Raw genomic sequence first — 25271 nt, forward strand, 5'->3', positions numbered from 1 at the left:
GGAATTTCTTAGGAAATGTAGAAATTAATTTGTTTTCTTTTCTCAGAAAATCCAAATTAATGTAAAATTTGCTAGAAAAAAAATTTTCTTCGATTTAAAAAAATGGCGACATCTATCGGTGATTCTCGTAATATTAACATCACTGCTGCCTTGCGGTATTTTTACGAAGCATTCAACAGCTGTTAAACGGAGTCTGCCTGTGTCTGTGTCAAATAATCTTCGTGGGTCGGGTCTCTGTGGGAGGTTAGAAGCCGAGTGTGCAACACTGGATACAATCGCTCAGACAATTGAATCGATTTACGGTGAGTAATTCAATCACTAATTCAATTCCGACTCTTTTTCCGTACGATTTCTCCATCAGCTCGAGGCCCGCTTTCACTCACTCATCCCTTCCATCCCCAGGCGCCGCTCATCCCGACACTTAATAATCCCAGACTCCCACAAACATAACATCCCTTCGCAAAAATCGAATAGTCCTATCAAATTTACAATTGAAAAATTCAGTTGTGTGGAGCTAGCCAGAGCCAGGATCTATCATCTCCAGCTATACTCGGAAAATTACAATTTATACTAATTAAATTCATTGGCTAATAAGTCACGGTGACCTCGTCTGATTGGTCCAGTTACTCCGGATATTTTCAAACAGAAACAATTATTTTTAAATCAAAAGAAACAATTATTTTGCCTGCGAGTGCAATATTTTTTACATCAGAATATTATTATGGAATTTATCTTGTTGTCAGTTTAAATTGAAATTTAAGAAAAAAATTGAAACTTATGCATTGGATGTACTCGATGCTCCACTTGGCACGTCGTGCAATTTTTTTTTCATCCCATTTTCACTGAAAATCGATGGAACAGAGAGAAACACAACTGATACATTCATTCGGAATTCCACACGAATGTTAACATAATTTAATGTCCAATAGGAATCTCCATTCACTTCTGCTATTTGTGACTTCATAATATCCTCCACTCTCCTCTTAATAACGTAATGACATGTAATTAATCGTCATTCATCTCTGTATCCCCCGTCGGACATAATATAATATTCGCTCCTCTCGAGTAGCCAATTTTTCCACTTTTTCACGTGTCTGAGTTTGTAATTTTATCGATGCAATACCTCGGATTCTCGAGGACGTTGTTTTGCGTTTACGTCTGGACAATGTTACCAGTTTTCGAACGCCCTGCGGACGTTAATACCGACCTTGAGTAATCCTGAATGCACTCGACAAATCATTTAATATCAATTCTCGTTGAGGTGGAATTCGTTTTAATTGGTTTTAGTTTCCAGAGGATCTACATTTCACAGAGAGGTCAATTAAATGCGACCACCACGATGTTCGTCACGAATTGTCATTTGACCTAATCAGGAGATGTTTTTCAGGATTATTGAAGGTGAATGTGGGGCAATTAAATTTCGAATAGAGAGATGAATCGGAGAACCGGAGACTTGACCAGAAATCATTGACCAACCCATTCATAAATAATAAACGGTATCAGGTCCGGGGATGACCGATAGTTATTATCGGAATGAAAACTGCATGAATTTACGATAATTAGGGAATCGCCACCCCAATTATAATCACATCTCAGGTGTTGATCTTGAAGTATTTCGCTGTATATTGTAGCACAAACTGTTTGCTGTGAATTCATTTCACCCCCTCAAGTTACCACAATCATTAATTTGGATTCGAGACTTCCCTTACGCATCTCCTCCCGAAAGAAATTTTGATAATTTCCAATTAAAAGGTCCTCACATGTATTACAAGTGTTGTCGAGTACGTAATGCGACAGTATGAAGCTTTACCGGCGCTCAGCATTTCCCCGAAAATTTAGCAACGGAGACAGGGCTATTAGTATGAAGCCCCCTCAAAGGCCGCAATTATGGGCTCTGCCACCCGCCGAGTTATTTCCCTAATTGAGTCCGACAAAATTCATTTATTTATATCAAACAATCGAACCCATCGTAGAAGTGAATTCAATGGAATAATTACCTAATAGTCTAATTTCAGCGGTACATTTTCTACTTCTTCAGGAAAATTAAATTGCCCGTATGCGTATATGTTATTAAGTTGCTGGAACGATTAAAATTGATTGAGGTTAATGTAGTTTTGAAGAGAGGAAAATCGATTTTTTATCTGCTAATGTCCATACAATACATAATAACGGTATCATGATAATGCGCTCTCTGGTTGTGAAAATATCGACCCTCGTTTTCCATGATAGGTGAAGTTACTGTAATTAATTTCCACAGGAATAATTAATGTTCGGATGTCCCACAATTTTTAATTTTTACACACTCAAAAATTTTTGAATGAGACGACATATATTTGAACAGGAATTGATGTCTCAACATTTAAATCCATATTCCAAATTAAGCCATCGACCGTAAAAAAATCCACCCCTCGTACGTCGTGATAAACGAGGATTTTGTTCGTTAGTTATCGTTCCCCAAAATTTATGAGTAAATTGTTTAAAATGATGAAAAAAAAGTGTAGTGAAGCCATCAATGATGTTTTCAAGGTCTCGGGCAATGGCCAATTACCTCGGGGACTATATTTTATCCATTTGATCGATTAAGCGCGGTCAGTCGAATCGAGAATAAAGGAAAGGAGTGAAAGAGGGAAAATAGCTGGAGAATGACTAATGGCGAGGTGACTGGAATAGAGACGCGATGCCCTTTGAATTCTCGGTGACAATTAATTAAACTCCCACTCGTTCCTCGGATGTACCATATTTTTTCGGTTCCTCGATTCACAATTTTTTTCATCTCAATTTTTGCTCGTGGAGAGGGTGGAAAAGAAGGGGAGAGAGAGGGAGCGGATGCTCAACGGTGATTCCGTTGCGGAGGCGTGCAGAGGAGATACTTTATCTGGAGATAGTAAGGTCGGACTGCGATAGAATTTAATGAACTTGTGAGGAAATTGGATGGGATGAAGGGAGTCATTAATTGGCGTGAATTTTTAACAATTTTCTTGTGAGATATCGCTGAATATGGGTAAATGCATGTACAGGATAATTATCGATGTACGTGCATTTATTATATATTCAATTATTTTTATTTGCACTCGAATGTCAAACATTAACATTCGTTAACTGTTTGGAGAATATTAATTAAAAAATTTCATATTTCCACATGATTTTCTCCGGGTGTCAATTATAGCCACCAAAAACTCATCAATATTCTCTTGATTGATTATTGCGTAATCATCGGAATAATAAATCAATAATAATAATAAAGTAATCTGTAATAAATTGATTGATGAATGAACGGAATATTTTCAGTGATATGAAAATAATCCACTGGATATCAACAGAATTCATTGTTTATCGCTATTTTCATCTTAACTCGAAGTAAATGAATTACTTCCAGTGATTGGCAATCACAAAAGTTTTCCTGTCCAACGAGGCGGAAAATTTCTAACGATTAACTCGTCCATTATTTCCATTATTCCCTCGTCCATGACTGTCATTCACAAATAATTGAAAATTCCATTTTTAGATTCAGCCATTTTAGTAAAGAAAATGCTCCTGAGCTGGGGGCAGGTATTTCAACGAATTCATTGAAGAAAATCGAATTCTCATTTCGATAAAGTGGAAGTGCGAGTGAGGTGTATTAATTACCAACTGAGTAGCAATTTATTACCAGTTCAATGGTCCGTTGTGGATGGAGGCATTATGACGGTCAATCTCCTCTGATCGGTTTCTGTGGTTTCAGACTCATGTTTCGCTCCTATTCTCACTATGTTATGAATAAACTGGGGGAAATATTTAGAATCCTGGGAAATTCGGGAAAATATACCTTCTGCGTGCAGTAATAAATAATTACAATTAATACTCGGACCATATCGCCATTATTTAACTATTACTGTCCATAATCCAATATCTTTTGGATGAAGCTACCCGTGCTTTGACAGAAAAATTAGTTTTGCCAAAAAAATTTGATTGCAATCCGTCCTTATTCACCTCTTAATTTTCAAACAAACATTATTGTACTATAAATAGCAATTAGTTCCCCAGTTTTTTCTATTCGTCCCGATCATGACCGTATTATTTTTTTTTTCAATTTAACGCAATACCACTGGTATTAATTACTTCGTGAACACTCGGTAGTTTTTGTTGTGCTAATCATCTCCAAAATTGCTCTGATTATTTTGTAATTTTGTATTTTCATACAAAAAAAAATTGCATCATCTCGTCGATAAAATAGTGGATCCTCTTGTGTCCCACCAATTTCCTTCAGCTCATTCCCTCACCTGCAACAATCCCCCCCCCTCCATCCCCCTGAAAACTAATCCATTCCAATTTCCATAAAAAAAAATATGTCCGATATTCCACCGAATATCCAGTATCAGTTGCTTCACGGACACCCTGTACGGTACGTGCGGCGTTCTGGGGCAGATGCTGGGGAGTGCGAGGGGTGACTAGTCAAGGAAGGACAGCCTGAGCGCGGTTATCGATCGCCGGGCACACATCCAACCCCCCTCAAACCCCTGTTTTACCCCAGTTGGTTATAGTGATGAGGCGGTGGGGGAAAGAGTAAAAGTAAGGCGCAGTGGTGTTCCAGCGTTGTGCTATCATACAAACCCCCATTCGCGTACGAAACCAACCCCCAGACACTGTCTCCTGTCAATCGGTTCACCACGCGGACCAGACCCTACTCCATAGATCCTCTTTACCCTTTTCTCGATTTTTTTTATCGCCTTTTGCCGATCTGTTTGTTTCGTAGGTTTAACTGGGTGAATCGATAATTTAGGAAAAAGTGGTTAATACGTTTGGAGTTGTGAAATATTGGGGAAGAGCTTCGGTGGTTTTTTGTGAAGTTCGGGGGTTTGGGGGTTGTGGAGGCTCACGAGCTCCGACATTCAGGTGAGAAATTCAGGTTTTTTCGAGAATAATGGGGCATGTGGAAGAGAAATTGCTGGTTTGAGACGAGTTTCTCCCAACGGTTAGCCTCCCCGGCTTTATTACAATTGTAGATGTATTGGAGGGATGATTTTGCGAATGTGTGTGTGTGTTGGTTTGGTATGTAAGGAGGTTTAGAGTTGAGAATTGTTTCTGGGGCGTTGGCGACAGAGGTGATTTTCCTAAGATTCTTATTTAGAAAATTTGAAAAAATAAAAATTTTCCGAACAAATTTGATATGAAGAAACATTATAATAATACGGGAGAATTGCAGTAAAATGGAGCCATTTTTCCACGTTTTTCATCAGCGCAGGATTGTAAGGTAGAACGGTAATTTTTATCGGAATCACATTATAAAAATTATCGTCCGTTTAAAATGTTTTCGCAGTTCAAATAAAAATTCTGGAAATATTACTTCACTCGCCGATTACTCCAGCGAGGCAAGACTTAGAAGTTGGTTGTCTTTATGAACTATTTCTTCAATAGGAATCTTCAAGTTTGTCCCAGGGCCTACATTAAAAAATTTCTGGAGGAAATTTCATCAAAGTTTCCGGCCTCCAGGGATTTGTGGGCACTAGAGGGGAAATATCGGTTAGGAATATCCTACGTCATTATTTAGCTGTCAGTATGGGTTTTTGTGACAGAAAATTCTTCTTTGACATGGGGATGGTCTCGAAGATTTTATTTTTCTGAATGGGGTCGGGAGTTAGAGATGGTTTTATGATTTGGTAATGAGCTTTTTATTAGTTTCGTTAGTTAAGCTACACTTGTACAGGAATTATTCAAAAATGTTTGGTCGCTTCCCTTTTTTTCATGTATTTTGTATGGTCGATGGTAATTGAAATTTCCTTACCTTTATTGAGGGAAAAATACAATTGCTGCGGACGCCGGGGAATTTAGCACACGTACCGGCGCATTCAATCGAACTGACTATACACTCAATGGGAAGTGTCCCATCGACCGTGGAGGGAACGATATTCAGTGACGAATAATCTGTAAAAATGAAAAATTGCGGGTGAAGGATTTAATCCAGTATTTTTTGAAATTTTTCATTTATGCCGAGCTTTTGAGTGAGAAAAGTACGAGGTCTCAAGGTCTTGAGGAATTATTGTCACTGAAAGGGGGTGGATCAGTGACGCTTATTCAATGGTGCACTTACAAGAATTCTTCATCGCGGGTTTAGAGCGATTTTATGATAGAGAGTTTGAATAGATTCATATCTATTGACTGAATTTTTCAATTAAAAATTCTCATTTTTCATATTCAGAATTTTTCATTGGTGTAAATAAAATGTGGAGATAATTGTTTCACTTATTTTTCCAAAGGATTAATTGTTGGTTTTTTAATTTTTAGATCGAGAGATCGGTAATTAAAGACCCCCGGAGAAAAACCACCAGTCAAGATGGCGTTTGCGGGATTGAAAAAACAGATAAACAAAGCGAACCAGGTGAGTCCTTTTTTCTCAATTAATTAATAATTTAGGTGAGAAGCTTGGGAAAAATGATTGAATAGTGGATGATATGTTACAATTTTGGGAAATTATGAAATTGGAAATAGAACATTTTCTCTCAGGAGAAAGTCGATGGAATAATATAAACATCGCGTCTTTTTTAGTTACCAAGATTTGGAAAAAATAATTCATAAGAGTTTACTCTCAAATAAAAATATTCTTTAATCGTAGAGCTCATGGGAAAAAACTGCAATAGACATTGACATTTGATCTGGTACGTTAAAAGATCCTCTCTCTATCGAACCGTGTAATGTAACGTTGCCAAAACACTTTATCGGGAGCGTTGGTGATACAGGAGTTCAGGTTTCATGAATTTCGCCAAAGTTCCAGTGACTCTTGGAGAAAATACCATGTAATGGGGGCCTGGGTTCCAGTGGCTCTTGCTCTTCTCGTGTTTCAAATGCGTGGGTATCGCAATTTTTCTGGTCACTCAGACTCCAGACTAATTCTCGGCGATGACCTTTCGCCTCTAGTCATGTTTCGTAGCATAAATGAAAGTATCACAGAAACCCAGGAAGGCTAGTAACGTAAGGGGCTGTTAGAAAGTTTTGAAATTCATGGGATGATAATTTTAATTCAAAGTTCGGAGCAACTTCGGTGAACTGTAAATAATGGAGATGCTTTTTGAAATATCATCGAGAAATTGTAGACTACAGCTGATACTCTTTCATTAAGTTTTTTTTTTCATTCAGAAAAGGTAAAGTACCCGCCAGTAGGCGACTCATAATTTTCTCAGGAAACTTTTTTTGTATCTTATAAAAAATATAACGCAAATTGTGCTACAATTTTTTGTTTGTCATTAATCGTCTACGTATTGGTCCGGTTAGTCTACTACGTTTAGAGGGGTGAAAATTTTTTTCTTTATTTGATAATTGCTGGTTTGTTTGGAAATTTACAATAGTGGGTTGTGTAATCTCCCTGGACGAGGTAATTATCTGAAAATGGTCTCTACCACTGGGAGTTTGGATTACGTTACATTTATCTCTGCCATTGTGTGTCATCTGGCACTTTTTTGTTACGTCACTCAAATGAGCAATTAGAGTTTCGCGGGCGATGTTTTTGCTATTGGATATGAAGAATGAATGGGAAATATTAGAAACATGTTTTTTCTAAATTGTGGAAAATTAATGTTTGAGTGGATGCAAAATGTCTGCGTCGGGATCACATGCCAGAAGGTCATAACGACAATTTCTTTATTTCTCTGAAATCGTGAGATGAACCTTTTTGTCAGTCTACAAGACAATTACGAGTCAATTATCCATGGATTAATTAACTTTGACGTGAACTTGAAAAACAAATTCTCGTTCGGAAGTTTTCTAAAATATCATGAAAATATTTGTTAGAAATCTGGTTGTCTGGTATTTAAAAATTCTTTTCGCTCTCAAATTGAGGAAAACTTTGGAAAAATTGGGGGCGCTACTGTAACTTTTCTGGTAACACACGGGAATTTTTCCGGACTCACACGATAATTTACTGAAGGGTGCAGAGTGTGTAGTGATACTTAGCACATGATTTTTCCACGAAAATTTATCTCTGTAAATGGAGCTTTGATTTTATACCGATAATCCGCATGATTGTAGAGACGGCAATGAAGTAAAGTTAGATGAATGTTATATGGGTCAAAGCATGGGATCGAGGTGAACAGGTTAGAAGCGTGGCTGGAATATGGGTCAACCTTGGCGAGATATCGGTCACGGGCACTCGATCCACAAACGCATGAGGGTGGGAGTTGTTGGTACGTACAATGTACTAGAAGAGTGTCCACTCATCAGCTAAATCAATTTTCCTTTGACATGAGCTTTTTTCAGAGATTATCGCCGAACGGAGAAAAATATTGGGATTATCGGGAGGGACGTTTTTGGGGATAAAAGTCAGCGGAAAAGCCCATTCTTCAAAAATAATCTGTTTGCCAATAAAAATTATGAGGCACATAATGTAGGTGATATCAAAAACAAAGCAATAAATTTCCAAAAAATCTTCAAGATCACATTCTAATCGGTCTTTGAAAACTTCTCTCATATTTCGTTTGTATAACGAGTTGAAGGCTACAAAAAAAGTCATTAGTAAAGCTTCGTTATTTTCTTCAGATTTGGAGATATTTTTTGAAAATTCTGATGAGGGCCGAGTTGTCCAAAATCATTTTTTACTGTTTTGCTATCGCACTTATCCGATCGAAAAAAGTAATTAGAAAGGAAGTTTGTAGCGAGGGGTGTTCCATTTGGATCGTCTCACTTGTACCCAGGTTGGAATGGACGATGGAATGAAGATTGAGTCAAGCTTGATTGAGCATTGACCAAGATGGATCGAGCCTAGATTCTCAAGGTTGAACCAAGCTTGGATGAAGTTCGATAACTCACCCAGTGCCCAGGCTGGAATTTCCAGCCTTCATCGAGGCTTGACTGACAATTCTCGATCAACCCTTTGAATTTCCCCATAATTCCCCGATAATTAATTATCATTGATAACTCCTTGATGTATTTTAGTGGAATATAATTGGGTACATCGAGGTACGTAATTTATGAACCGAATAATTATATGGACTGAATGGAGCATTTACCTCTGAGTTTGACTGTCTTGGGTTCGACAATGAAATGAAGCTTCATTCTATCCTGGTCCTGGAGGGCCTGGAAGAACAAGACTCTTTCAAGATTGAATTGACATTCTAAGGAGCATATACGGCTCAAGTTGGATCAATATAGAATTCAAAGATGGAATCAGAATTGCTTCCACGCTGGGTCTCCCAGGCTCGATCTCCAATCCTGGATCTACCTTTTTTTCATCGTCAGGATGGACATTTGTCACCTGGGTAGCAGCGATTTTCTTAATTTATGATTTTTTTTTCACTCCTGACGAAAAGATGAGACGTAAAGTAAGGAGATAGAAGGGGGAGTAATGTGATTACCAACGGTTGGATGTAGTGAATGGGGAAGGATTTTGTCGGTCTTCTCTTTTCATAAGTATATTTTTTCGCACCATTTATAGAGAAGGTTCTGGCGATTTCACGGAGATTGCTGGCTATGGTCACCCTCAGAGGGTGACTTTCGTATTTCTTTCCCCCTGCCAATCCGGGGTGAAGCGTCACTTTTAGTCCTTTAACGATCGTTATTCGAACCTTCTGGCAAATGCTCAAGATCCGCGGCGCCGTACGGGAAAGAGTTTTCTTTTTAGTTTTTAGGGAGGGGTGACATTGGCACGCCTTCAAGGTCCCAACGTTATCTGATTATTGACGATTCATTCGTAACAAATCAGTAAAACTCCTCTTCTCCCTAAGACCGGAAGATTTTTTTTTGTTATTTGCTACATTATTGTCCAAAAAAAATTATATTAAGGTAAAAAAAAATGGCAAATGTTAAAAGCTAATTAATGGATGGGATTTTTTAACAGACGATCAATTTTGAAAATTATTTTTCCTTGTTTAATCCTAAAAATAATGCGATGAATTTCTTTATCACCTTCTGCTTTCATCTTCAAATTTGCTCTCCATGATTGACACGAAAATTAAGCACGAAAGCTTCGATAATTGAACCAAAAGCCAGTAAACCCTACCTCAACGTTGCATCAAACGGCAAACTCATTCGCTGAGTATATTGATCCATCCAGTAGTTTTGTCCTCTTCCTGTATTTCGCAAATCTTCTCACGCCCTCCTCGTCGTTTACCAAACCCACACGTATTTACAATGCATCACCGAGATCTGGAGGAAAATTCATCCCACGGATTTCCAATAAAATAGGATCAGAAACCCACCTGTCTCCACCTTTCTCGCCATATTCTCGTATTTCTCATTCTTACGTTTTTACTTCTCCACCTTTTCTTCCGTTCCACTGTTACCTTTGGTCCAGCTTTTGACCTTTATCTCGTGAAAGTGAAGAAAAGCTGCACGACAAAGTGGAGGCAATTGACAATTTGTTCCACTTCACAGCTGATTCTTGATTCTGCTTGCTTGAGTTATTTTGTAGATGTGATTTTTGTATGAATTTCGGTTCTTTTTTATTTTTCGCCAAATGCTTTTGGAAAATTTTATAAATTACTATATGCCAACAAGAATCTGTCAAAATATTCTGTTTCATTTTGCTCCGTCAATTTCAATGTAAACAATTTTTTTTCTTACACGAAAATTTTTTTAATTGAATGTCAATATAAATTTATTTTCTCTAAAAAAGTTTTGTACTCTCAGTGGACAAAAGAGGCTTTCTGAAGTTTTATGATTCCACAGATGCTAACAAATTGCACTTAAACGAGAGAAAATAATGATGGAAATTTGATTCACCCCCTAATGATCCCTCTTTTGTCTCTTCAGTCGTTCAACAAATAAATGTTTTATCTATAAAGGCACGTGGGCAGGAGAATAATCTTCGAGTTTCTAAAGGACGAAGATGAGCATAAAGTGAATTTCGGATGATTTGAAATGAAAATACTGAATGAATTCATTGGCTTTTGTTATTTCCAAGTGTAAGGTGGTGAATGAAACCCGTAAAATTAAAATTTTTATTAAAACATTTCACTTTTTCAGTACATGACAGAGAAGATGGGTGGTGCAGAAGGTACAAAGCTCGATGTGGACTTCGTGGACATGGAGAGAGTGAGTTAATTAACTTTCTTTCAATTGAAAAATGAATGTGGGATAAAAATGTATTCAGGCACAAAAGCAAGAGAACTCAGTTAATGAACTAATAATAAAGCACTGTTATGCCGCATAAAATTTCATTTTTATCATGGGACATTCACACATAAACTTATTAAAAACAACGAATTTAATTTCGTGAGCAATTATTTGAATAATCAAAGAGTTCTACCCACGGAGGGGAATTTTTAGAAGTACAGCTTTATTTATGTTGAAAAATTCGTGGCTTGAAAATTACTGGTATCGCTAAAAAGAAACGAAAGGATAAAAATTTCAAAGGGTAAAAAAACGAGTGGACTACCCTCTACATCACTCTAATGAACATGAATTAGTTGGAAGTTCAATTGAATGTTTATAACTCTCCTTTTTGTTTATCAGAAAACTGACGTAACCGTCGAACTTGTCGAAGAGCTGCAGATGAAGACCAAGGAATTCCTCCAGCCAAATCCAACGGCAAGAGCCAAAATGGCTGCCGTGAAGGGGATTAGCAAACTAAGTGGTCAGGCAAAGGCCTCTACTTATCCACAGCCCGAAGGAGTTCTCGGTGATTGCATGCTTCTATATGGGAAGAAAATGGGAGAGGACAGTATATTCGGTAAATATCCGGTGATAGTCATTAACATCTGCCAATTTGAAAAAGACCTCCATGTACGATAAACACAGATGTGATTTTCGCGACTTTTTGTAGATAGTTTTATCGATTAAATAGATAACGTTTGAGCCAAGTTTGTGCCAATACTTTTATAATCCGAAGAGCATCTAAGAAAGTTGTCTTGAAAAATTGTCTTTCCGATAAATGGTTAAAAAGTTCCCAAAAAAATGATTCAAATCTCCAAAAACTGGAAATACCTGTTCGTGAGAGAATTTTACTACCGTTCTTCGTGACGATAATTCGCATTTTCTTTTTACAGCCCAAGCTTTGATAGAAATGGGCGAAGCGATGAAGCAGATGGCAGATGTGAAGTATTCCCTGGACGACAACATAAAACAAAACTTTTTGGAACCACTGCACCATCTGCAGACCAAGGATCTCAAAGAAGTGATGGTGAGAAAATTGAGAATTTATTAAAAAAGTTTTGGATAATGTGACAACCCCTGACCGCAGTGAATGCATGGAAATCACTTGGAAAAGTTCATACAATCCATTTTCATAGTATAACACGATTGGTAACGAGAATTGATTCAGTGAATTGCAGAACTGAATCAACAATCTGAAGAATTATATCTCTTCCATTGCAGTTTATTACCGAGATTAAAAAATCAACTTTTGACACGTGGCTTGTATGAGATGCTAAACAAACAGCTTTTCAAATTGTTACTTTCAAAACTTGGAAAATAAACCTGAAAATAATTATTTCAGCATCATCGAAAGAAACTTCAAGGGCGCCGCTTGGACTTTGACTGCAAGCGGAGACGTCAGGCAAAAGGTAAGCCTGTTAAATTCAGTTAGTCCCCGATCTGAATGTCAATCCGAAGAAAGTGCAATAAAAAAATTGATTCAGGCACAAAATAAGGAACGCCCCGCACGTGTTATCGAATGAACTCCCCTTCCCCTGAATGACTGAAAATTAGATTTTCACAATTAGTCTCCTGCAACTGGAATGACTCCCCTCGGTACTTGTTGTTTCACTCGAATAACCCACCACTTTTTCTTTTGTTTCTCCATTATTCTCCTTGAAACCATCCAGCCCTGGTCAAAAGATCAGCGAGCCCACACATGGGTAGCCCAGCGAGGTCATCGCCAGGTTACGGGGGTACGTGACAATCCCCAGGAGTAAAGCAAATCCCGTTAAATCATAAATAAAGAGAAGAGTCTGTAGGAGAAAGAAGAGAACGAAAACCCTACCCCATTCTTTTCAACTGTTGAAGTCCCAAAGCTTTTCAAGTTAACGTGCTCGAGGAAGCTTTCACCCGTTGAATTGCTTTGAGCCTTGCAGCCTTCTCACTCAAGTAGTTATAAATTGAAAACAGTGTATTATTGAACCCCGGTATTTATGGAAGTCAAGATTTGGCATGAAAAGTCTTTAGCCCCGAAAATGAAAGCTGAATGAATAGTAGTAGACAGTTTTTTTCCAAATAATAAACAATGGACATCTGCAAATAATAAACAATGGATTTATGACATCACATCAAAGTGCCCACGCGCGAAGTACAGTTTTTTAAATTTTTAATTCTCATGCCGCTACGTTCTTTTATTATCTGAGGAACTTCAAACAAATATCAAACAATGAAATCAATGGATTTTATGCGCTATATTGGAGAGGGATAAGATGTTTACAATTATGGGAGTTCCATTCTGCAATTCAAATTGCGCGAAATGAAATATTGATGTAATTTATGCAATTTGTTTGACTGCAGTGAATATAATACTCTCAATTGATATACAGACTTCCTCGTTCGTTCATTGAAAATTCTGTTTCATCAATTATTCGTTGAGCTCCTTTACCCCATTCGCCAATTATTTTTCAAAACTTTCCGAGAAGTAATGGACCACAGCCCTTTATCCCGTAAACATCAAACAGAATCTGAAATTTGCGTATCTAAACCATCAACCATACCTAGCTACAAGCCTATTAAAGTGTTTAAAAATTAACAAACACATTTACAGTTCTGGCTGCGTGCGCGATTACCCAAATTCACTGAAATGTATTTTTAGTTAAAAGAATGATAATACTTTTATCAATTGTATGTGGAAGAGAGGCTGGAAATTACAATCCTCTTTGTGATAAAACTATACTAAGCTTTGGGTAACGTTGAATTTACACGAAAACCGCCGAGAGTACAGTAGAATAAAAATATAATTCTGCCAATGAAATATTCTTCTGACAAGAATTGAAAGCGCTTTTCAATTAAACAATATTCTGGATAGTTTCGGTGATTGTAAAAATTTAAAGAGCTCTGTGTGTTTTAGGGTTTCCACAATTTTTTCGATGAAAGTCTGAGGAAATACTTGTGAATGGAGAATCAAACTTTGCTTAGAAAATTTGATCTCTTCAATAATTAATGCAATAAGTGCTTAACTTTTCCGCAAATGTAGGCAGTAAGACACAACCCATTCAAAACTTGTTAAATACGATTGAGACTAGTTTGACGTCACAGTAGAGTATGAAATTGCACGTTTGTGGTGTTCCCTTTGACTGCGAATATAATCATATCAACACTGACATACTGTACAATACATGCCCATGTACTTTGGGTAGTTTTATGCTGTACCATGCTAGCAAGGTGACTCTTCTCTCATTGATTACATTCGTGACCTTAATTGAAAATCAATTAATTCTCAAACTTCTTACGATCAGGGCACCTGTAATTTAGTTGATTCCCAGTAGTGCACATTTTTTAATGAAAACAACGTGGACGCAACCGTTTGCGTACAGGTTCTCACGTTTCAGACGATGAAATACGACAGGCTGAGGAGAAATTTGCTGAAAGTCTTCATCTTGCACAGATGGGAATGTTTAATTTATTGGAGAACGATGTAAGTATCAATTCACCAGTTGAATTAATATATTTTATCAATACATGAACAGAAAATACAAAGATAAAAATCTTTTTCCTTTTTATCAACCAGAACGAGGTAAAGACACTTTTTTTTTCTATTCGAGGAGGAGTTTTAGTGTTAATTATTTTTTTTTTCAATCATTTTTTTGTTGAGTCTGTTCAGTAATTTTTTAATGTGATATTTCGGAATAAACTTTTTGTGATAATGACGTTGTGGGATTTATTCAGGTCGAACAAGTGGCTCAGCTGGCGACCTTCAGCGAGGCTCTCCTTGAGTATCATCAACAGTGCACTGAGGTACTGAAGGTGTTGACTGAGACCCTTTTAGAAAAGTGAGTAGATTTTTGGTTATAATTATACAAAGGGATGGAATTTTTTCATGACAAAAAAAGATGATTTTCATATTTCATGTTTTTTTTCTTACCCTTTTCTCCTTTTTTTCCTCTCATTGAGAACTTTGAGTTATGGTACACAGCCCCTAATAGAGATAATTGACTACCATACGTGTACTCTAGGCTGGAGGCCTTTGGGTAATTGGATATTTATAAAAATGTAGATTTCTTGCAATAATTAAAGTTGAAGTTTAAGTTCAGTCGTGTAAATGTCTAGAAACAGCGGTTGCAAGAATTACAAATATGTTGATGATGTTATCTACAATTACTTAAAAAAAATAACTTTTTCGTTCGTCTTTTTCCAGGAAAGATGAAGCAGCAAACCGACCAAAGCTGGAGTTCACCCCGAAAACACTGGCCGATCTGAATGTCGAGGGAATGCCACTCGATCATATGAACGGTGGGAACTTCTTTACGCACGGTAAAAAGACAACACATAAATTTACACAGCCGTACAGATGACCTACTAATGGGGTTGTATTTGTCTACCTATTAATATTTTCTCTAATATTTCTATTAATCTCCCCCACTATAATCCAACGATTTGTGACTGTCTCTAACAAGGACCCATGCTACTCTATCTCTTATTGCATTTTCGTGGTTTGCTCAATTTATCCAATTGTTCGCGACAAATCACTCAGTCCCCCTACACTCAATCTCAAGATCAAAATTTATTAAATGAGCTGCAGTCATGATAGCTCTCACAGTCGATACGAAACAGACAACTTCAGAACTCAACAAATATCACAGACAAATTTTTTTTTCAACTCTCAATGTTTTGAATTTTGTGTATAACTGTTCGCATACTTGAATGTCCTATCCTGAATAAATCGCAGGGTCAAGTCGTTCTGGTTCTCCGGTCCCGAGTGAGAACAAGCGCACACAGCTAGAGCTGTTTCCGGCTGGTAATCCGCCGACATCTACCAATGGTAAATTTTGCATGGGGGTAGATTTTTAAATAGGCTGTCACGCAATAGGCTGTCTTTTGCAATATATTTTTATTTTCAGTCTATCAATAATCAATCGTAATTATACCGCAGTAAACAATTACATTTCTTTCAAATTTAATTCATATTACAAAAAGTCAGTACAATATTATACAAGTTTTAAAATTTTCCAATTGAATAATTCACATCACGATTAATCTTCGTATTTTAATTACTGCATGGGATTTACAAAGATTTAGAAAAAGATCAATATTTCATGAAAATTCATTTCAATTACCGACTAGGCTAGATTATGGAAGTCAAATTACTTCAGTTTTCAATCAAAAAATTTCAAAGAGTCCAACGATAGCGCCATGCAATGACAGTTTTATTTATTTTTTAATAATAAATGTAATTGAGGTTTGATATTTTCGCATGCAGCTCAGCCCCGTCTCTTTACTAATACTTTTGACCCTTTTTCCTATATTTCATCGGTGTGTTATTTCTGCAACGGGCAAAAAAAAACGAAGAGTAGAAGTGAGGGAATTAAAAATACAGCATGTTCGTTATATTGGCTTGAAACCACAGTGAAACATGAGGACTGCGCCTCATTTCGTCCACAGCACTATACAAGATTTCTGTCGGCAAATATCGATTGCAACTTCCCTACGTTATAGCTGTTTCTCGCAAGCACACCCGGGTTAATGTCGTAAAACTGAAATACCCTAATTTTGGTGTATCTACGTTGCAGCATCACCATTACCATCGCCGAGCAAATCACCAGCGAGAACACCGATGCCTAAACAGCCCTGTTGCACAGCTCTTTATGATTTCGAGCCTGAAAATCCTGGAGAACTTGGATTCAAGGTATGAAAATTAGCAAATAAACATCTTTACAATTGTCCTATAATTATTCAGCTATGCACAGCAGCGGAACGATGCTATCCAAAAATAATCGCAACGATATCGAGACGAGATAGTCACTGGAGTCACTGCGAAATTTTTTAGATAAAATGCATCCGGAGAGTCCGATGAGTAGGAAAGTTACGCATGTTAGGGTCAGATGGGTAATGGGGATTCTCATCTGACCTTTCAAACTCATGTGGCTCACCTGATGCATCACCTCTCCAAATCCATTTCACCGATAATACCCTGCAAACTCATCTGACCCTCAGAATTATTTGACCCATAAATCCTGCAATTATTTATATCTTAATAATTGATCTGAAATGAATTCCATACGAACATTATTACACATAATAATTTTCGTACAGTTGACGGTGGATTAATGGTCTAATACCTTCGTTTATAATTAATAGGGAGATACTAAGAAAAGGTTATATTTGCGTTTTGACATAATTTATATCAAAGTACCAGAAACCCTTGTAAAAAGACCAATTAATCCGCAAACGTCTAGCGTGTCAGGCAATAAATAATTTAATCTCCGGAAAAATGACAATCACAGATCACCGCCTGAAAGTGCCATTCTAATCCCATAAAGTCTCCCTGAAGGCGTCAAATCCTGCTGGCAGTAAAATAAAATTGTCCCATAAAAAAACTCACTCATAAGCGAAGGAACATTCGCACCAGTCCTTCCACGAAGGTCGTAAGCATCCCGAGACCATTGCGTGTCTCTAACTCGTCTCGTATCGATCGCTCATGCTCCACTGACCCACTGGATGTCTCATTAACACCTTGACATTAATAAATTCTCTCGACTCTCCTCTTTTAAGTGCTCCCCTGTTTAATAATGATTTCCCAGACGATCTGATGTCATTTTATGCTTATTTTCTTCATCATGTGGGCTGTATCTATAAAGGTTTCTGTTATTGGTCATAAACTGAGTCTTTTAGAGTTTATATCTTGATGAACATGTCTCCTCAGAACCTCTAATATCAAAATGTTCATTAGCAATTTACCCTCAAATTGAGTCATCTGGAGCTGCCAGAGGATATTCTGGCTCATCATATGACCATCTGATGACTATTTTGTTCAAAGACCAGTGACTAGAGATATAATGGAAAATATGTCGCGTTACTTCACTTCATTTTACGCGAAACTGACCGCGAGTAAATGAACAATTAAATGTAATAACAAAAAAAATATTTTTCCCAAATATTTGTTCAATTGGAAAAGGCATTTATTTTTCCAAAATTGTCTCTCTGTCTGAATAGTTTTCAGTTATGATAAACTTCTTTTATTATTCGTGTTTGAAAGTCTTGTAAAATCTTGTAAAAATATATTGTTGAAACTATTTATTTAAATGTGTGACTTCGCTCATTCTATCGTCAATTTGCAGGAGAACGAAACAATCACCCTGATCCAGAAAATCGACGACAACTGGTACGAGGGAAGTGTTAACGGACGAACTGGCTACTTCCCTGTCAGTTACGTCCAGGTGATACAACCGTTGCCATAAACTCATCATTAATAAACGCGCAATGCCAAAGATCCTGCATTCGTTTAACTCACATATAAATCATCAGTTTGAAGAAATATCGAGGAGATAAATGATTGATTAATCTAATGAGAATGATGATAGGAAGGATCAATGCTCTCCTGTAGCCTAAATATTCTACCAATCACAATTTCAAGTTTTATGGTTTGAAAATGAAAAAGCTTAAATGAATTTGACCCTCGTTTGAGTCTCGAGCATTCAAGAAAATGAGAAAAAAAATTATATGAAACAATTATATCTGGAGATTATATACCCTCCCAATCGCGTTACTACCCTCCCAATAATCTTCTCCCAAGTCCAACAATATACGCATGTTAATGTACATATTATATATATGAAAATGTTATAGTGTCTTTTACTGGAGAAAAGAATACCCTTTAAAGGTACAGCAAGATCGTTATTATCGTGAAGGGAACAGAAAATTTGTTATTGAGATTTTTTGATGAATTTTTCCAAAGGGTTTTACACTTGAAGATTGTTTCGTTCAATTATCATTTTTATTGAAAATTATGGGATTTGAAGTTTTTGTTGAGTTGAGGGTATGCAAGTGGGACATCCTCTGGGAGACACCTGGGGGATTTGTTACTTGCAAAAATGACAGATCATACTTGACTGAAAATGTTTAATTGGATCAGCATTGATTATCAATCGGTGAATGTTGACAGGACCTTAATCTACGATTTTTCGTTCGGTCACTCTCTCCTTGAGACCATAATGTCTCGGGGCTAAATCTGTCCTTTTGGAAAACTTTCCACTAAGTTCGAGGGCTATCTTGGTTCTTAGAAAAAGAAAACTGCAAAAAATAGTGAGAAAAGCGTTTATAGTAATTAGTGAATAAATTATTCTCTAATGAAGGAAATACGCCCAGTTCTATTAGAATTAGGTGAGAACTGCCTTCACAGAGTATCTGCAGATCTGCGCACAACTTTGCGCTGTAGCGCCAAAAGTAATGAACTTAATGTCGCCATTTGGAAGAGCGAATATATTTAGAAAACAGTTTATTTAACTAATATCAAGGAGGGTTTTCCAAAGGGGATTGTGAACGACATTTGACTTATTCAATTCATGAAATTCTGCTCTGTTAGTCGTAACTGAATCTTCAGTTAAGTGAAATCTGTTTTTGGAGCAGTAAACAATCTCCGAAATGCATGCCCACTTGGAACTTTCAACTTCTTTGTCAGAGGGTAAAAGGGTGAAAATTTCATTGGATCATCGTACTAATTTAGCTTGTTAATTGATCTATTCCAATGAAAGAGAAATGTATTAACGCCTGAAAAATCGTCTAATTGGCTAGAGTGAGGAAATAATTACATCTATAAATTTTAATGAATTTTAGTAACTCTTTAAAATGAACATATGCCCTACATTTGGTTTATAATTTTTTCAGCAATTATGACCTTCATTTCTGCTTCCTCACTCCATTTATCTTCAAAATTTAGTTTTACCGATTAGAGTGTTTGTATATTTTGTGGCAAAATTGCCGTACGTGGTTCGGATTTATTCATTCCTTAGTGATAAAGTGCAGGAAAAATCTCCAGCCGTGGCAGATGGCAGATGATTTCATTTAGAATAATTGTCATTTGTAAAATATAATTATAGTGATTAGCCATTTAGTTTTTTAGCCAACGCCAAGGATCTCTTCCACAGTTTAAGGCCCCTGTCCATTTTATTCAGTAATTATTATCACTTAAGTTTTATTTTTTGTTAATTTACTGGACCATTGACATTTTTGTATACACTCATCGTCGCATGTTCTCATTAATTTCGTTTTAATATATTAATAGTCATTGAGTCTTAGTTAATCAGCCATTTAGTGACGTTTCAATTAATGAATTAGTTGTCTAGAGTGCGAGTACATTCTTTACATTAAAGACAGAATAAAGAAAATAATTGAACAATAATTATAATTTGCAAATTGAAACTTTAAAAAATGTCTATCTCCGCGTATTTTGTGCTGTTTGAAATAATCCACCGAAATATATTGAAAAAATCATTGGAATATATTTTTAAAATTGAAATTACTCCCCTGGAATACGCGGAGACATATTAATCACCCGAACAATCTTAAAAATTCCCAAAAATCAGCAGATTAGTTCAAAGTTGAGAGTTCAGAATTTAAACTAAAACGATGAATAAAAAATATGAAAGTAAATTAAGGTACTTGGTTTCATCATTGTATCTGTTGCCAGGTGGTTTAGATATACTCTTCGACCGATATATTTCTTAAACGTAAAACGACAAACAAAGAAAATTACAAATGAATGAAAACAAATCTATAAAGAGAAGTAATTAACTGAGACAGAGGGAGATAAGTAACAGAGAAATGCGTATAAACTTTAGAGCATCTATTAAAAGCATATATCTATTACATATACACGTATACATAAAAAAATGATGATGTTTCATTGTGGCGATCATGATGGGTCAATTTAGAAAAAATATAGAGTGGAAAATTGAGTTGTGAAGTGGTAAATTGTAATGAGGGATTAATATTTATGCTAAATATTTTCTCCACAAATAAAAGAGTCAAAGCATGAGTCAACTCACGCTACAATTTCTGCCTCTCGATCTTTAATTTTATATTGATTGCAGAAACCTTTTCTGCAACTAATGCGAGTAATGACTGTTAATATTTTCTGGTAAAACGTTCAGTCAAGGGGCGGAATTTTTCTTTCGAAATCTAGTAAATATTAAGAGCTCATGGGTTTTGTCAAATTTATTGTGATAAAACCCGAGAGTTCTTTATCTATTTATAAATAAACACGAAATTTTTTTAATTTACCTACGGTGTCTCTCAAAAGAAAAATAAAATGTATTCATTCTGCTGTGTTACATTTCACCACTTCACTTCTAAAATTGAAAAATAATTGTATCACATTAAGAGGACAAGAAATTCCTTGTCAATTGCCATCTGACCGAGGAGAAAAATTCCCTAAAATGAAAAGGAATACAAGTCGTTGGGCCGAAATTGTTGATCGGAATAAATTTTTGAGTGAGGCATTTTTCAGAGTTAATCAAATCAATACAAACTATCAGTTTATTCAATCTCGAATTTGTTTTTTTCCTACTGAAGTGGAGAATTAATATCTTAATGATATAAATTGATTAATAATCTCGTTGTCATCACTGTTTTGTCGTTACTGGCAGCAATTCAAGCGGAATAAGATTACGTAATTGACAGTCTTCGCGATTTACATTAGGTTCATTTAGGGATTTGAATCGCCTTTGGGGTATTGATTAGACAACAATGGATTACGGAGGAAGTCATTACGAGATGGGAACCAGTGTTTCTCAAAGGGTGACATGTATAACTGGATTTTTATTCATTTAAAGAGATACAGATTTCCTTGGTCGATGCTTGAGATTATTCTGGCAGAATTTAAACAGGCGATCAAACACATTTGTTGACAAGAAAGTTTGAATCTCTTTGAAAATTGTTTCCCAAAAACGGTCTAATATTGCTGAAATGTTTATTTGCAAGTACCTGAGAGTCCGGCCCGCCTGTTTTGAGTCCATTAGCCTTCTAACAGTCGTCAAAAAATACTGATAATCGAAAACATTGAAAACATATACGAAATAAAACAAACTGTAAAAAAAAAATAAAAATCCACAGAGTCAATTAAGATGAAAAATCGAAGGCAGGACATAACGATATGGGAGTGAATATGAGAGCAATCAAAGAGATATTTTGGATAAACATGAGGATTTGCCATTAACATCGATTTTAATTTGAGAAACACTGAATATTGAGAAAAAACTGAGGGAGAGAAAAATGCGAGGAATACTCTAATTGGTCTGAGTTTTATGTTCGCTGCGAACCGAAGTACTCGAGGGAATTTCCCTGATCATTGCATTTCAAATAGGCATCTACATGAGATAAAGAAACTGCTTAAGGGGAGAGATGATGAATTATGAATTTCTGGATTTTGTAACAATAGAGCTATGAATGTTTCAGTATTTATTGAGGGGCTGTGGGAAAGGGAAAATTAAACGAAGAGGTGAAATTGGCAGAAATCATAAAAATCATTTAAAGATCACGTCTTTAATCGATTGTCTGAAGTCTTTTTGACATTGCTGTTAAGTTCACATGGTGCCGAAATAGTTCATTACGCAACGAATGCGGTAAAGTTTCTTTGAGGAGTGTGGGGGTAAAATCATGATGATGCCTAAAAATTCAGTTTTATGGTTACAGAATCCAGGGATCATCAGGTCTCCCCTTAAATCACAAATGAATAACTAACAAACCGACAATGTGAACTTCGAAAAGAGAAGTAAATTTTATGAATTAAATTACAAATTGGTATTCTATTCTATAAATGTTGGCTATTGTTAAATGTTGAATATTGTTCGGCACGTGGCTCTGTCGTGAGGCATTTGTTTCTCCCATGAATAACCAATCTATTCAACCGACAAATAAAAATCTTAATTACGAATAGCGAATTCATTAATTAAACGACAAAAGGGAAATCCTAACGACAAAGTCCCGAGCTTTTTTTAATTATAAATCTTAAGATCGCAGCCAGATAAATTCAACGTTGTTGATTTTTGAAAATGAGATAAAAATTTCATTAGTTTTTTTAGTTTTTGGAAAACGTTGAATTTATTCGGTGATCGTCCCGGAGGACTGCTCGGGGATCGAAAGAACGCCGGTTCGTTCGGTTCGCTGCGTTAAAATGAGGGAAAAAAATATGTCACTCTGCATCCATGGTTTTATAAATACTTCAAGCGTTGGCTTTAATTAAGATGATGATAAAGATTGAAAAATATTTTCAAACTTCCAGCAGCTTTTAATTTATTCACTTTTTTCTTTTTTTAATATTTGAAATTAGAGATTACCTTCCAAAACGACTCATAATCTCCAATTTTTCAGCTCTGGTTTATCTGTCGAGATAAAAAATTGTCTAAATTTTGAAATTCTGAGTAAAGAGGATATTAATATTTTATCTCTAACGCAATATGACATCGATATTGATCCTTTCTGATCGATGTAAAATTGATCGTTCCTACCGTTTAATCGATTGAGTCAGAATTTTGTTAATCGTGCATTTTATTGATCACGTATGTGGCCAACAAAGGGCCAATGGAAAACCTTTGGATGCAACAGAGTGACTACTTTCAGACAATACATTACAATTAATTAAACTTATACTGCTAAATTTAAATCCAATTAATAATTATTGAACTCCGATGTAATGAAGAACGTAACGATATTTAAATGGGAGGAAAAAACATAAGAATAAATTTCGGTCAATGCTAAATCAATATTATTAATTAAGAAATAAAGTGTGCTCTATGTCATTGCATTGGAATGTCTCGACTATTTATTTATCTTTTTAATTGCCTCACCTGTTGTCCTGTCTTCGGAGCGGTGGATTGTGGTCTTTATCGAGATTATCGAAGTTCCCAGACATTGTCCCTTTCAAAGTCAAGAGAAATGGAAAATCGTCAAATTTAGAAAAATAAAAAAACCAAAAATTCACGTTGAGTTCACAAAGAGTGTTGCAAATATATAAGTGAAAAATTAATTATCGGCTATTGGTTGCATAAATGACCATTAATTCGTCAGATTATGACTATCTCCAATTGATCAAAAACCAGGATTCGAGAATGCCATCAATTCAGTAACAATTCCCAGACAAAGCTCCAATAATTCAAATAATGTTTTATTGATTATTTTCAGAGTTAACCAACCTTGGGACATGATTTAACCGACATCGGGGTATAAAGCTCTGCATTATGCATGAAAAACCCCGCGTTCATACATTTTTTCCTTCCTCCGACATAATTGTATTCGATATTACCCGAGGGACATCCAGAGCTCTACCCATGGTAACAACGGGGCCGCGTCAACTACATCCCCTAGTTCATAAATTAATAGTGGAAAGGTATTCACTCTGATTTGCTTGAGAGCACGTGGAATTAATATTTTTTTGTAATTATAGATTTTTAGTTTCAATTGATTATTAATCATTTGACAGAAAAAAAATTAAAAACCGATTCAACGGAATTTTTCTTTCGTGTGCGATGGAATATTCGTATTTTTCTTTTCAGTGATTCGTCATTTGTATGTAATGTGAAAAAAGTTGTCTTCGGGACCGATGAATGGCTTGATATTTTCCGTTTATGACCTCACCCACACCGTTGAATCAGGGGTGAAGGGCCAGGAGGTAGGGAAAAGTGGAAAGACCGAGGGGAATATAAGCTCCTTACCTGCCGCAATTAAAATGTTTCTTTAAATACCCGATTAGACAAGTCCTGAAATATCCTGAATAAAAACCCAGTACCGAAGGACTAATTTGTAATTAATTTACACAAAACCAAAAACTAGTGAAAATGAAAAGAGAATGATAAATCACAAATGAATGACTAACAAACTGACAATGTGAACTTCGAAAAGAGAGAAGTAGCACTTTTACATATTTACACCTTTACACGTTTTGCAATTTATTTAATCCTCAGGATTCAAAAGAGTTTTCAATTTCGTTTGACTTGCAGGTCCCTAGAAGTCTGCATACTAATAACAGCTGAGGAAAATTTTCCTCTGAGTTTAAGATGTTGCAAGATCTTTTTTTAAAAAGTCGTTTCGTCTAAAAATTGCACTTCTTCACAAAAATCATTCGCTCAGTTTATTCCAAGAGTTTTGAACTCTGCCATTTGCAAATACCCATTTGCCGCACCATTAGCCTCATGTTCCGCTGTCTCCTTTTTTTTCTAGTTGAACTACTGGTTCCAGAGAATGTAAAATACATGTGATGTAGTTTGGTATGATGTTAAAGTAAGTCGTACCTTTTTCCTCTCCCTCATTTTTTTTTCATTGTGAAGGGGGCATATGTGGTTAGTATCCGAAATTCTGCTGACGATCACCGAGGGAATGGTATTGTCGTGTGTGGACCGTTTGTATGCCCCCTCTAAGGGCCATTGAAAAGCTCCCTGAGGAGATTTCTTCGCTTCCTA

At 36.2% G+C, this 25271-nt stretch overlaps 1 protein-coding gene across 7 annotated transcripts; it reads left to right on the plus strand.

Annotated features, from left to right (window-relative positions):
* The first annotated feature begins 157 nt into the window (after positions 1-157).
* LOC135165227 (endophilin-A) lies at positions 158-23626 on the plus strand. 7 transcript variants are annotated; one of them, XM_064126318.1, is made up of 13 exons: positions 158-302; positions 6262-6355; positions 10930-10998; positions 11419-11635; positions 11952-12085; positions 12401-12467; positions 12729-12794; positions 14433-14518; positions 14770-14873; positions 15239-15354; positions 15770-15862; positions 16611-16726; positions 18159-23626. In XM_064126318.1, the coding sequence occupies exons 2-13, from the start codon at positions 6311-6313 to the stop codon at positions 18276-18278; spliced, it is 1233 nt and encodes a 410-aa protein (XP_063982388.1). In that variant the 5' UTR covers positions 158-302; positions 6262-6310; the 3' UTR covers positions 18279-23626. The 7 variants fall into 7 exon arrangements, with proteins under 7 accessions (XP_063982388.1, XP_063982390.1, XP_063982394.1 ...); XM_064126320.1 differs by having other exon boundaries at positions 15239-15333; XM_064126319.1 differs by lacking the exon at positions 158-302 and adding an exon at positions 4564-4872.
* Positions 23627-25271: the final 1645 nt, after the last annotated feature.

The sequence above is a fragment of the Diachasmimorpha longicaudata genome, chromosome 8, assembly GCF_034640455.1.
Source record: "Diachasmimorpha longicaudata isolate KC_UGA_2023 chromosome 8, iyDiaLong2, whole genome shotgun sequence".
Lineage (NCBI taxonomy): Eukaryota > Metazoa > Arthropoda > Insecta > Hymenoptera > Braconidae > Diachasmimorpha > Diachasmimorpha longicaudata.